This window comes from Rhineura floridana, chromosome 18 (genome assembly GCF_030035675.1).
Source record: "Rhineura floridana isolate rRhiFlo1 chromosome 18, rRhiFlo1.hap2, whole genome shotgun sequence".
Taxonomy (NCBI): Eukaryota; Metazoa; Chordata; class Lepidosauria; order Squamata; family Rhineuridae; genus Rhineura; species Rhineura floridana.
Window position 1 is genome coordinate 2,210,941 of NC_084497.1, and position 14,623 is coordinate 2,225,563.

Genomic DNA, 14,623 nt, shown 5'->3' on the forward strand with positions numbered 1-14,623 from the left:
TAAAAATTGTAGGTCGCTCTGAGACAAAAAAATTGTAGTAAGAGAGAAAATAAATAAACAAATAACTCTCAACGTGTCACCTTTGTTCTTCTGAGGTTGCGATTATGTGTTTTTACAGTTTGTCTTTTCTTTAATGGTTGGTCAACTACCATTAATATTTGACTGTTACCAACTCACATGAGAGCAGAGATATCATCTGAAACAACCTCTTTCTCTCATAAATGTCATATTATAATTTTTAAAGAAAACAACATAACTATAGGTGCTTTGATGGATATTAGAGCATCCATGGTTAAAAGCTATAATGCCTCTCATGCCTTTAGACTAGGAGTGAGGGACAGCAGAAATCCCTGGGTTAGCCATTGCCTGAGGAAAGGACGGTCATTTGGTGAGGGGTGTTTCATGGGAGGCAATTAAATAAATAGATAAGTAAATAAAGTTCTTCATCCCACCCACCCCAGACAAGTTTTCCAAAACACCGAGAAGCAAGAGGCTGCGAGAGCCAAGCCACACTTTACAGGATTTGATTGCATGTGTCTGACTGGTTTGACTCCATCTATGCTCCAAGGGGCTGAAGCACGTGTTTTGCCTCTGTCCCACCCACAGTTTATCCTCACAACGACCTTGTGAGGTGTTAAAAGTGTGACAAGAGCAACTCCCATTTGGTCGCATGGGGAGAGAGATAGAGTCCACCGCCACTGGCCTGCGCTCATCTTTTCTGTCTTCCTTCCGTGCAAACTGGTATGTCTCAGGGAGCTCTTCACACCTCTGACTCACCTCTCTGCTGACCACCAGAGGAGAAGGAGCCATGTTCTCTCTGTCTCCTCTCCTCTAGCATGAGGGGCAACGTCCAGGCATTGTCACTGCAGCCTCCAACGTAGCTAAGGTAGAAGTAGCACCTTTCCTATCCAGCATGTGTTTCTATTAATAAATTAGTCTTTTCTTATTTTGAAACCAAGTCTAGGTCTGAGTGATTTAAAGCAAGGTAAAAGCTTGCTTTCTCTCAGGTAAAATCACACCCACGCAGCGCAGAGAGCTGAGCAAGCCACCCTAAGATAAACTCTGCTAATTTACTAAATCTCTCATTGGACTACCAGCCATTGGAGAATCCAGGATGTGGTATATCCAGAGAGAGAGTGATTGGCCCATGAACACTCTGTGTGCTTGCGTGGGGATTTGAACCTGGGTCTCCCATGTCCCAGTCTGACAGGGCCAAAACCCAAACTGAACAAATCCTCCACACAAGTGGCAATGATGTTATCCAAACAGTCACTCTTAACGATAAAATGATGCATGCTTATTTTTATTATTGTTGTTTTAAACAATTGATAAAATGCTGTACATAATTTGATTTCAGAACTCAATTTCTGCTCCGTCCGGAAGTCATTAGATCAGGAGAAAAGGGAAGAGAAGCAGTAGTGTGATAAATCGTGATGTTTCGTTGCGCTGAATGGGATGGCTCCAGAAGACGAGATCCCGGCTCCTGGACAGGTCAGAAGGGGTAACTTGCAGCATTTGCTACGCCACAGAGGTTGAATCCTTTTGCCAGCCGCATGTAGCCATTCTCACCCCAAGTTGGACCCCAGCTGTGGGAGAGTAATATGGAGAAAGAGAGAGGGTGGGTGATGAGTCTAACTGGGACCAGAACAGTTGCTTGGCCTTCCAGAGTTGGCCATTGAGGACATACATTGGATAGAATGGTGGAGGACTTGGGGGCGGAGTGTAACTGAGCCAGGGTGGGGCTATGCAGATGAAGGGGAGGGGCTATGAACACAAGCAGTGCTTTGATTCCCAAGACGGAGTGCCGTGGAGTCCCAACAGACAATCTGTTGCCCTATGGGACATATGAAAGAGGGAGTGTTCAAACCTCCCCCACATTCCAGAAATTGGGGTCATCTGGAAGTACACACACACACACCAGTACTTCAAAATGCACCCTTTAATATTGTTCTGCATCAGCCATCCAAGTCATCTGTCCAAATAAGAAGCAGCCGGCCTTCCACTCCTAACACCTTGTGTTACCTGGATTTGGTGCTCAGTAACACACCTCCAAGCTTCCAGGGAAGGGTTATTGCCCTGTGGCCCCGGCAAGCCTGGCAAGGCGGCAATAGCACCGAGAAAGCTTTTTGTATTACTAGAACCATGGGAAACTTGTGCCTTGTGCCAGGGCAGACAATTTGTCAGCCCAACTTAGCATTGGCCATTTGCATCTACAGCCCCCTTCCAGCACAGAATGACTATTTCCCACTGCCTGTTCCCTGGCTGCGTTAACTGAAAGTTAACAGGCTCCACAAGACTCAAGGAGCATCTTATACCAGGAGGAATATGAACAGAACTTTAGTGAAAACTGGAGGACTAAGATGTTTTCAGTTTTAATTGTTTGCCTTATTTTTAAAGTTTAAACCCACTTTGAGAACTTGCGTGGCTCTGTGTGAAGAATCGGTATATAAATATGACTTCTGTTCACTTCTATGGGCAACAGGAATGTGCTGTATTTTAAGGAGCCTGTAAACATGGAAGCAAATCATGCCACACCCCTTGGGTCACCACTCTCTGGGATCCCCTTTAGGATCCCATTCCCTTGGGCAGGAGGTCCCTCCCTTCACCCTCTATCACAATGATATCAGGCTTTCACAATTTAACTGAATAACCAAATAAGACTGTGCAAGACTCTGCGTTGCCTGAACCTCTGCTCTCCACGTTCCTCCTCACCTGTTCTTCAGGATCCAATATGGTCCCTGCTGTACATCGGTGCAGTAGCCAATGGCCAGCACAGCATGGTTCAACTGTGTGCCGCATTTAGAATTGGAATAGATTCCTGGACAGAGAAGGAGTTGGAGTGAGGTGGGGTGGGGTAGGAGGGAGAAAGCGATAACCGTGTGAGTCTCCTTCAGAATCAGGGCAGATGCCCAAGTCATCTCTGGAAGATGCTTCTCATGCTATGAACCACTTCCCTTCTGAAAATTCTCAGTGGCAAACTTAGGATTCCAAATAAATGGAAACAAAGCCCTATGAGGAGAGAGTGAAAGAACTGGGTGTGTTTAGACTTGAGAAGAGAAGACTGAGGGGAGATGTGATAGCACTCTTCGAGTACTTGAAGTACTTGAAGGAGGGCCAGGATCTCTTCTCGATCATCCCAAAGTGCAGAACACAGAATAATGGGCTCAAGTGACAGGAAGCCAGATTTCAGCTGAACATCAGGAAAAACGTCCTAACTGTTAGAGCGGTGTGACAATGGAATGAATGACCTATGGAGGTGGTGGGCTCTCTAACCTTGGAGGCATCCACCTGTCAGGAATGCTTGGATTTGGATTCCTGCAGTGGGTTGGACTTGATGGCCTTATAGGCCCCTTCCAACTCTACTATTCTATGATTCTATGAAGTTGTTTAGTGTGTTCTGTGTGTGTTTGAGAGAGTGTTGCTTGTTCATCACTTGATAGCCACAACTTCATGGGATGGCTCTGATCGTCTATTCAACATTTCTAAGATCTGCATTTTTTTTCTGCACAGCTTATACCACTAAAATATTGAAACTCTCTATAATTTCTTTATTACATTTATGGCTGACCTTTCCTCCTCAATTTATGGTTTTCCCCCCACCTTGTTTTATCATCACAACCACCTTGTGAGGTAGGTTAGGCCTAGGGATTTGCTAGAATTCCACCCAATTTGGATTTGGTACCTAATTTTCTATTAATCCGCTTATACACTATCATTGCAGGTTGGATTTTTATGTATCTTCCCCAGCTGTTTTTGGAAATGGATTTTTTTTTTAAAAAAATCCGCATCTAAAATATTGATACTTTTGTCGATATTTCTTTCAATTTGTTGATATTTGTTTTATTAACATTTCCTTTCAAAATATCGACATTTCCTTTCAATATATTGATATTAATATCTATATTGTTTTCAGAGGGGGTGGGAAACTGGACTGGTAAAACAGTGGCTTGCAGACAAAGAAAGGACTCAAATCGATACCAGCCTGCTAGGTCGATGGAATGCTCTGACCTGATGTCTCCAAACCCACCCTAGTTGCTGTCCCGCTTTGCCTGTTGGGGTAAAGGCCTTGAAAGGCAGGGTGTTGCCTTTTAAAGAGATCAGGAATGCCACACCAACCTTCCCAAAATAGTTACCCCTCCCCCATTTGAATCTTAGCAGGCAATTTTACTCTTGCAGTTGCAGTAACAACACAGCCCTCCTTGCTATTCAAAGGTCAGCTTACCTTGATGGTAAAACTGGAAGTCTGAAGCATCCACAGCAACAGAGACTGGGCCAACTGATCCCACAGCTTGTTCCAGGGCACCCTCATTGCCCTGCGGAATGTATGTATAGGAGGAGCACGTGGCCGCCCGATCCCAGGGTTGGAAACGACAGGGTCCGTTCTGGAAAGAAATGGCAACCAGGGCTTGCACTCTCTCTCTATGGAAGAGTGGAAATGTTTCTCGTCCAAATGTGACCCTCACCTCTCAAGTTACTTTGGATTCAGAAAAGCTACCATGAAGCTCTCAGCTTTTTGGCAAATGCCAACCTCAGTCCCAATCTGCCACCCACCTAGGGTTGGGGGAGGGGAATGCGATTCCATTCGCATTTAAAGGCAAACTGACCTAATCCGCACTTTACAAAAGAATATGCAAAATGAAACACAGCCATCCTTTGACATTCACACTTATCTGGATTTTGCAGCACAGCTCTCCAGCCAATAAATGTGTACAAAAATGCATATACTTTGGTAAAAATGTGCATATAATTGTGTGTAATAATAATTTTTAAAACAACATTATATTAGGGAAAACTGCTTTCCAAAATAGATGATTTGATGGGTGAGTGAGTGAGTGGTTGGATAGATAGATAGATAGATGGATAGATGGATAGATAGATAGATAGATCACTGTTTGGAGATGACCCCAAAACCAGACTGTAACTGGCATCCCTCAGAGCCAATAAGAAGAAGGATGAGAGGAGCGAACCAGTCAGGACACATTCGCTGCTAAGAGCCTGTGAGGGAAACTCTGTGGAAAGCCAAGATGGCTGTACCTCCCCCCTCGTTTTTACACCTTTTCTGTAAAAGAAAATGTAAAAGAATGTTGCCAAATTGTAGCTCTGTTTTCCACTCGTCAAAACACTGTTGAAGAAAAAACACCAGTAAATAATTATGCACAGTATGACAGTGTAATTACATTGTAGCCTTATTGAGCTAGGGCCGTATTCTTCAAACATGGTCCCCAGATGTTGATGGACTACAACTCCCATCAGCCCCAGCCAGATTAGCCAATGGCCAAGGATAATGGGAGTTGTAGCCCCAGCAACATCTCTGAAGAACAATGAGCTGGAGAATATGGCTTTATATAAAAGAAAGAAAAAGCACAGGAATAAAAGGAAGGTGTTGTTCAAAATGTTACCTTTCCTTCATAGGGGTAGGTACGCTCTGAGTTGATTCCCCTGTTTCCCATCACGTAATGAAAGGCCGAAGCTGGCCATCCTCCGCCGCATCCCTGGTCACCCTGAGGCCAGCAGCAATCGACAAGGTTTTGTTCACTCAGAGAAACCAGCTGGTGGGTCTTCTTGAAATGCAACCCTTCCAGGGCTCCAGTGGCGCTGAATGCCCAGCAAGACCCACAGCTACCCTGTGGGAAAGGAGAAACAGTTTCACCAGGGGTCCCACCCTCTGCCACAGATTCACTTTGGGCAGCTTGTGCTTTTTTGCCAGAGTTCCTGAATGAGGCCCCTCGGATGGGGGAGAAGTTCGATCCAGTTCACATTGAAAGCCAAATTTATCAAATATGCACTTTCTGGAACAATGCGAGGACCGAACCGCAGCCATCCTTCGAAATTTGCACCTCTCCAAATTTTATGATGCAATTCTCCAACAAACCAGTGTTTACAGAAATGCATTGATTAGGTGAAAATGTGCAGAATAATGAATATATTAAAGGAAAACAACGTACCAGAATGCATTGCATTAGGAAGAACTGCTTGAAAAATGTGTACATTAGTCAAAACTGTATACAAAAATGTGTTTAGTAAGAGACATTCACACTGAAATGCTGAATAATTTAAAGAAAGAAACAGAAATTGCTGCAGAGAACTGAATTTAAGACTAGAAAAAATGAGAAACAGAGAACAGAAATGGACACATTCTGCCATTCCTAATTGGGACCACAAGTGCAGCAAGAGGGAAGGCCAGCAGAGGGCAGGGAAGCGTGGAGAAGAAGGTTGGGAACCCCAAAAATGACAAAATGTGGACCCAAAGAAGACTGGATGCCACAATGAAAAGCTGAAAGTTTCAGGAAAGTTCAAAATCCTGCCTTTCCAAAGTGGAGATGCTCATTTTGAAATTAGTTGTTGGGACAAGCTGGATTTGCAGGAGCCCTCACTCCCTCACGATCACAGCATGAATGCCCTGTGCCTTCTTTCCCAGCCTCTTCCTTCTCCTTTACACTTCTGTGGAGAATGGAAGACTGGGCAGGATCTCACCAGAAACAGCAGGAAAGAAAAGGAGGGAGTGCAGGAGCAATGAGCAAACTCATAGGCATGAACAGGGAAGATGCGGCTCCAGAACCACCATAATTTCCTGGTGATGTCCTATATCCGTCAGCAAAATCTGTTTGTGTTTGTCCATCTGCTTGAGGGACGATTTCCAACAGGTTGCATGAAATTAATTGAATGACATTCTGCTACATGATAGCTATGATGGACTACCAAATAGCATACTAAATATTCTCACTGGGCCTGTCTTGGTCTTCACTATATGCCACACCTATATCTTTTAACAATACCTAAGTACAGAAGACCGGTTCTGTTTTAACATATTGCCTTCAAAGTTGTTAGATGGCAAATTTGCTAAAGTTCCTCTCAAGGATAGGTATTGTCCGTGCAATCATCTAGAGCCTGAAACAATCTCTCATGTGCTTTTTTTACTATAGATTTTGGGGTCAGAGAACATATAATCTACCCCCTTATGAGGCAGTTTCCAGGTAAATCCTTAGAGGCCCTTTTGCAAACTTTCCTTGTGTGGGGAATTCCAACAGGTCACAATATATTTGTACTCATATCTCTTAGACATTCAATGATCATTAGTTCTTAAATTGTCACCCCTGGTTTTTTAAATTTGTGACTATGTATTTATAGTCTGTATTCTCTTCATGGTTGGGTGACAGCAATAAAGTGCTGGTGTTCTTGTACCAAAGAGAATACTGAATAACAGATCTATGTTTTATTCTGTTTTACTGTAGATGCAATGTTAAATCAGTTCTGTCTTAAGTTATAGCTTCAGAAGTACTGAAGGAAATGCTTGATCCTGGGGCTGCTTCAGGTTTGCTCCACTGTATGTTTAGAAGCTTTTGAGTAGACTTTTGAGTAGTCTGCTTTTGAGTAGACACTTATAGTTTTGCACTGTAAGTTTAGAAGCTGAGAGTGCAATGCTTTTTGTGTCTACTGCTCAACTAAAAACTCGGTGCCATTGAGTTCAGTGGGGCTTTCTCCCAGGAAATTGGGCACAAGAGGACATTTGCTCAGTTTACTCCATTCAGTGCTCAAGTTAATTCCAAAGCGCTTTGGGAGGCTGTCCCACTCACAAGCATCTGGAAGGAGTTGTGTTTTTTTTAATGTATGAGCAGTTGATTGCCACAAATGCCAGTCAGTAGTCTTTACAGGGCTGGTATCAGGCATCTCAACAATAGATTTCATTTACTGTATTTAAGTCTTTTTTTAAAAAAAAAATCAAATACCCACACAACTGAGGGATTCTCATCATTGTAACAAAATGTGAGTCCCTGACATGCTCATTCAAGTGTTCCCATGTGGTTCTGAACTCACCTGGTTTTTCACTGGGGTGACATAACCTTGATAACGCCAGTCCACACATGCTTCAGTCACCAAAGTGTCAGATTCTTTGAACAAGGCAATATTGTTATCGACTTTATGAAACGGGTCAGGACGGTACCCATTCATCTTCTCGTTAAACTCTTCATTAGTCTGGGGAAGGGAGCAGAGTCAGATTTGCACTTTTCCAAATTTATCCATGTTATGTGTCCCAAAATGCCCATATTAGGTAAAAAGTGCCGAAAATGCATACACAAGTGAATTAAAAAATGCATTATGTTCGAGAAAAATTAGGGGACATGTGCATTTCCATGAGGACTTCTTTAATAAATAATTCACAAACTGATGGGGAACTGTGAGAAGTGAACTTAAGGCTGGGATGGGGAGGGGCATGAGAGAAACTACCAATTCAACCATCCCTACCTGGAGGTAAGCCCCACTGAATTCTATGGGACTTACTTCAGAGTAGATATGGTTAGGTTTGCATTAGCCATTTCACTAAGTTTGTCTTTTGTCTATGAACCTACCCGTACACTGCGCTCAACATCGAAGGCCCTTCTCCGGGTGCCCACTCAGAGGGAAGCCCGGAGGATGGTAACAAGAAAAAGGGCCTTCTCAGTGGTGGCCCCCGAATTATGGAACAATCTCCCTGATGAGGTACGCCTGGCGCCAACATTGTTGTCTTTTCGGCACCAGGTTAAGACCTACCACTTCTGCCAGGCATTCTAGCATTTTAGCATTTTAGTATTGTAGCATTCGCATTTTAGTATTTTTAATATTTCAGTATTTTACTTAGTATAGCCCTTTAGGAAATTTAATGAGTCATGTTTTAAATTGCTTACTGTGTGGTTTTTAAGTTGTATGTTGATATTTTAATGTTGTAAACCGTCCAGAGAGCTTCGGCTATGGGGCGGTATAAAAATTTAATAAAATAATAATAATAATAATAAATTTAAGGTGCCGTAAGACTCCATTGTTTTAGCTGGAAAGATGAACAGGGTTACCCCTCTGGAAAATCATTTTATTGTAGGGCTCAATTTTTTTTAAAAAAAATCAGAGCATGTTCCAACATCAATCATATTGAGAGCAGATCCAACAAAAATTTTGGACATGACTAATTGAGGCCCATTAATTTCTACTTTGAGGAAGACCTAGTCGGATACAGGCCAAAATTTCTAAATGTAGTAATTATGTTTAGACAATCTGTTATTGGCTTTTTATTCCCCTCCCTGACCCTTAGTGATCTTATGTATTTATATTATGTCACTTTATTTTATTTGTGGGCAGTGAATAAACATTATTAGCTTGCTAAAAAAACAAAAACCAGGGAAGGGAAGCTACCAAAACGCAAAATAAAATACACCAATCCCTTCCATTTCTCACCCTTTCCTCTGTTGCAATCCGAATCCCAGAATGCTTTCAGAATGCAACTGTTCTTCTCATCACTCAGCAGGAGTGAGAGAAAGAAAATGTTTGAGAGTTCATCAAAAGAAAGTTGAAAAAGAATTTGAGAAGGATTGTGGGAACCACCAGAAAAACATGGGAGCCACTCTAGCCTCACAGTTGGAGTTAAGACACAATTAGCTACTAACGAAGCCTGTGGCATGAGCTAGAGTGTACTTACCCAATCACCAAATTCATTCATTGCCATGGTATAATTGTGTTTCGCCTCCCCAGCCTCGCTGTTGTGCTGTTCTATCATTTTCAGATTGCTCTCCCATATTTCTCTGCGGTGATTCTCTTCTCCCTGCAAACAAGCCAATAGGGTTAAGACTAGAGGTGGGCAAGAAATCTGATTCACTTCGCATTTCAAGCCGAATCTACCAAATGCGCACTTTCCAAAACAATCAGAGAACCGAAACGTAGCCCTCCTTTGAAATTTGCACTCTCCCATAGCTTCGGCTATGTGGCAGTATATAAATGCAAATGCAATAAATAAATAAATCACATGACAAGAAACGGCTTGCAAAATTGTGTATGTTCGTCAAAACTGCATACAAAATTATGTTTATTAGGAGAAATTCACACTAAAACCCTGGAAAATTTTCTTGAGCTTATTTTTTTTAATTGCCAATTGTTGAAGAAATGTAGAGGCTGCCCATCTAAGAGCTGAATTAGGCCTCCCCTCATTGACAGCCAAAATTGATCTGGCCCACTTAAGGTACTGGAGGAAGATCTCTACCATGGAGGACACCTCCCTCACAAAGCTTTGCTGGCAGGAGCAACATCGGATTGGGGGATGGGCTCAAGGGGGTCAGGCAATACTAGAAACTTATGATCTCCCACAAAGGAAATTTATAGGCCTCAACCCTTCTGAGCTCCGAAATTGGGTGCTCGACCATGATGCGAACCAAGACAGGGCAACGATAGTTGGTGCCCCTTTTTCGCCCTGGTTCCCCCTCTTTAAACCCAATCACGCTAAGCCATGGTACTTTGATACCTTGACATGCACCTCTTTACGAAGAGCGTTCACGGAACTTAGATTCCAAACAATGCCCACGGCCTATCTGGAAGGCAGGTATTTAGGTATCCCAACCAAGGAGCGCTGTTGCGTTTTTGGCTGTAAGGTACCTGAAGATGTTGTGCACTACATGTTCATTTGCCCCTTGTTCAGGAACCCCAGATATAAATTTTTAGCGCCTCTGATTAGCTCCAGAGGCCTTGTGGCAACTTGGTGGTTGAGCTCCTGGCCGATAACCATAACCAGGTTACTATTGCAGAGCCGAATTTTGCTCTAGCCGCAAAAAAGATAAGAGCAAATTATGTATGAGCCCAAAGACTTTAATTCCAACAGGACTGCGTGTTTTAAGCTATATTGTTTTAATCGTTTGTTTTACACTGTGCAATGGCCTATGGGTAAAAGCAAATAAAGTGATGTTGTTGTTGTAGAGAGCTGAATTTAAGACTGGAAAACTGAGAAACTAAGAGAACCAAAACTGACAGATCTTTCCATCCCTAGTTAGGACCAAACACTACCCATGAACCCACCTGCCCTGGAGGCCAGAAGAGCTCAGCTCCGTGAAATGGTTCCAGGATCCAGCTGAACTGGTATGTACCAGAACTGATTTCATTTCCAGCTGGAGAAGAAAGTGATTCTGAACATGCACAGATTTTTTTTTTATTGTGTTAAATGCAATGCAGTGGAGGGTAGAAAAGTTGCCCTCATGCCCTGCTTGTGTGATTCACTGTGGGGCATTTTGGTAGCTTTTGCTGCTGCACAAAGGCTGCAATCCTATATACATTGCCTAAGAATAAACCCCATTATACTCAGTGGGAGTTACTTTTAAGTAGACATGCATTTATTTTATTTATTTAAGTTTTAAGCATACGCTTTCAGCCTTCAAGGACCAGATACTAATCCAGCAAGCTAATTTCGATGCTAGTCTACACATGCTCAGAAGCACACGGCCCAAGGTGCCAAAATGTTTTGTGACACAAGCATGGTGTGAATCCCAGCTGTACTGGAGAAACTCACCAGATGGTATATTTTATGGTGGGAGCCTCTCCAATGATTCCAATGCATATCCAGGATTGGATCCAGTGCTGCTGAGAAAGTTGTCAGCAAGACCAGCCTGGTCAGTGTCACCACGGAGATTGGAAGCATGTCTTTATCTACAAAAACAAAGCACCCCCATTGGCTGATTACCTTTTGCCTATTGGGATTCAATCATTGCTTTTTCCACATCTCTCAGGTTTAAACCACCACCTCCAGTCATTTACAATTTAAAAAGTCACACTCAGTCAACATCAGTAGTAGCCCTCTATAGAGCCATTCCCCCCATACTCTGCATTCATCTCTCTCTCTCTCTCTCTCTCTCCCTCCCTCCCTCCCTCCCTCCCTCCCTCCCTTCCTTCCTTCCTTCCTTCCTTCCTTCCTTTGGTCCAATAAAATATCCTGTGGTGAGGAGTTCCACAGGTGGATTGGGGGGAACTGTTCTATCCACTCTGCCACCTCACAATTTGCATGGATGGCATCAGATTTTGATTCATTGCATTCACTTCCCACACTTTCTCCAACAAGCACAAGGTGGCATTCATTCCATCTCTCCTTTCTTGCTGGTTTTGAAATAATGAATAATTCTGAATAATGCAATAAAGCCAAAGATCACCACAGTATAAATACAGCAAACCAAAAAAATCATTTTGACATATCCAGCAAAGAAATATGTATACAAAGCAAAACATAAAAATTATATTTCCTCTTCCCCTCCCCCCTATAAATTGTGCACTTGATTCATGGCTTTAAACAAAAAAGTTTTATTCATTCCTTTAAACAATAAAAAATAATCTCTTAAGAAGGTGAAAAGCAGCAAAAGCTGGGATGGGAAAATTCAGATTGCATTATTCAGAATTCATTATTTCAAAACCAGCAAGAAAGGAAAGGTGGAATGAATCCCACCTTGTGCTTGTTGGAGAAAGCATGGGAAGCAAATGCAATGAATCAAACACACAGTTTAGGGAGGGGAGGAAGTATAATTTTTCTGTTCTGTTTTGTATCCATATTGCTTCCTCTGCAGTAAGCTATAAAGTTGTTAAAATACAATAACACATCCCACCCAACTCCCTAAATTTGTTTCAGCCTGGCTTATTTTCTTAGCTTCCAGAGCACATTTTGCTACTTGGGTGGTAATTCAGGCTTGATCTGCTTGGGACTGATGTGAGGGTCCAGACTAGACATGCCTAATTAATTAACAGACTGCCTTCAAGTCAATTCTGACTTATGGCAATCCTATGAAGAGGGTTTTCATGGTAAGTGGTTTCAGAGGGGAGTTACCATTGCCTTCCTCTGAGGCTGAGAGGCAGTGACCGGCCCAAGGTCACCCAGGGAGCTTCGTGGCTGTGTGGGGATTTGAACCCAGGTCTCCCAGGTCGTACAACACCTTAACCACTACACCACATGCCTAGCTTTAATAAAAGTGCTTATATTAGTGAATACAACATACAAACATGTTTTAGGGAAAATAAAATGTACTTTGCAAAAATGTGTTTATTACGAAGGACTGCCTACAAAAATGTATATTAGGAGAAATTCACACTGTGGTATGGAGTCTAATGGAGTGAAAACAAAAGTTGATTTTGTGATCCCTTCTGACTTATACTTCAAGCCAGGGAGAAATATCCACTATCTCTTATGCAATGCTCCAAGGAGCCCCCTGCCCTTCCTTACATTTGAACATATAAATGCCCATTTCATTTGGATATCTATCAGGATACTTGCATGTCATTCATTGACTTATATGTTTAAACTCAGATGGATGTACTGATGGTCATTGTACTATTCATGAGACCTGGTGTTTTCATGGTCTTTTTTGTCTTCTTTACATTTTTTTGGTTAAATTTACTATAAAAATAAATTTCAAAGAAATCAGTTTTTCCTTCTTTGCCCGCTTAAGTTCTCAACTGGTAAATGAACAAACAAAAACAAAATTCACTGAATACTTACTCAGAACACTCTGATCTGCAACTCTCAGACAAATGTGTGGCTTGGAACCCAGGTGATGAACAAGATTTCACACTTTCCTGAATATGCGGCAGAGATTCCTGTAGATTAAACTTATATATATGTAAACATTTACATACGTACTTTGAAAGAAAATATGCATTAAAAACATAGTAAGATATCTACTAAATGTGCATTTTGAGAGGTGTACATATGTATTTTGAGAGATATGTGCATTTATAACCATATTCAGAGGGAAAATACTCATTTGAAAGAAAATATGCATTAAACTACCTTACTGGCTATCTCTTTTTATGGATTTTGAGAGGAATGAGCAGAAAAGAAACCTCAGATATATGCAAAAATGGAACAGAATGAAATTATGGGCAAAACATACAGAAGTTTTACCACAAACTGGAAACAGAGACATCATCCATTCACAAGTACCGCTCCGTGTCAGCTGACAGAAAATTGACTTTATGTTGACCTACTGTTAGATATTGGTGGCTTCAACAGATGGGGGGAAATGATTCCGTTCACATTTAAAGGTGAACCTACAGAATTTGCACTTTCTGAAGCAATACATGAACTGAATCATAGCAATCCTCCAAAATTCACACTTCTCTGAATTTTGCAATGCAGTTCTCCAGCCAAATAGTGCATATCAAAATGCATATACATGTTTGTGAAAATAACATTATATTAGGGGAAACTGCTTTACAAAAATGCATTATATTAGGGGAAAGTACATATAAAACATGTATGATAGGAGACATTTGCACACAAAAAATGCTGGTGATTTTTCATGAGAACTTTAAAAAAGTAAGCAAGAATAACTGAGAGAAACCCAAATTGCCCTGTTTGCCTGTTTCAACTAGCTCCTGAAATCATTGGATGAGAAAATGCTACTGACAAATATCAAATTTGCACCAAAGCAAGAGAATATCCACCATCAACATTTGCAGCAAGTTGCGGGGGGGATTTTTAAACCTCTCAACACGAACAATCAGCTCCTTTTTTTCTTAATTCATAAAAGCTCTCGAAGGTGGTTTCCAAAACAATCTCACCTCTTTTCCCAGCAGAAAGATTTAGGAAATAGAATCTTGTCCTTCTGCTTGCCCAACTCTGTACAGAATATGTGCCAGCCTCCCTATTTATAAAGAATGGGTCCAAGTCACTTCCTCTCCCCCAACCTGAATTCCTAGGAATTATTTATCAAAACTTGACTGAGTGAAAGTGAAAGTCCATGGTCAAAAGAAGAGGTGTGGCAATCCCTTCACAATGATTCTGTGGAAGAAGCCACAGATGGGTGTTGTTTTCCAAATATTCAGCTCCTAGAATGAAAAAAAAAAGGGTCAGGTC

The 14,623-nt window shown here is 41.8% G+C and overlaps 1 protein-coding gene across 3 annotated transcripts; it reads right to left on the minus strand.

Moving 5' to 3' along the window:
- Positions 1 to 1,341: 1,341 nt before the first annotated feature.
- On the minus strand, positions 1,342 to 14,449 carry LOC133372320 (procathepsin L-like). 3 transcript variants are annotated; one of them, XM_061600743.1, is made up of 9 exons: positions 14,329 to 14,449; positions 13,265 to 13,341; positions 11,297 to 11,433; positions 9,446 to 9,568; positions 7,816 to 7,974; positions 5,400 to 5,624; positions 4,223 to 4,382; positions 2,713 to 2,818; positions 1,342 to 1,586 (listed from the first exon to the last, which is right to left on the minus strand). In XM_061600743.1, exons 3-9 carry the CDS (start codon positions 11,423 to 11,425, stop codon positions 1,493 to 1,495), a joined length of 996 nt encoding a protein of 331 aa, XP_061456727.1. In that variant the 5' UTR covers positions 11,426 to 11,433; positions 13,265 to 13,341; positions 14,329 to 14,449; the 3' UTR covers positions 1,342 to 1,492. The 3 variants fall into 3 exon arrangements, with proteins under 3 accessions (XP_061456727.1, XP_061456725.1, XP_061456726.1); XM_061600741.1 differs by having other exon boundaries at positions 13,265 to 13,362; XM_061600742.1 differs by having other exon boundaries at positions 13,265 to 13,374.
- Positions 14,450 to 14,623: the final 174 nt, after the last annotated feature.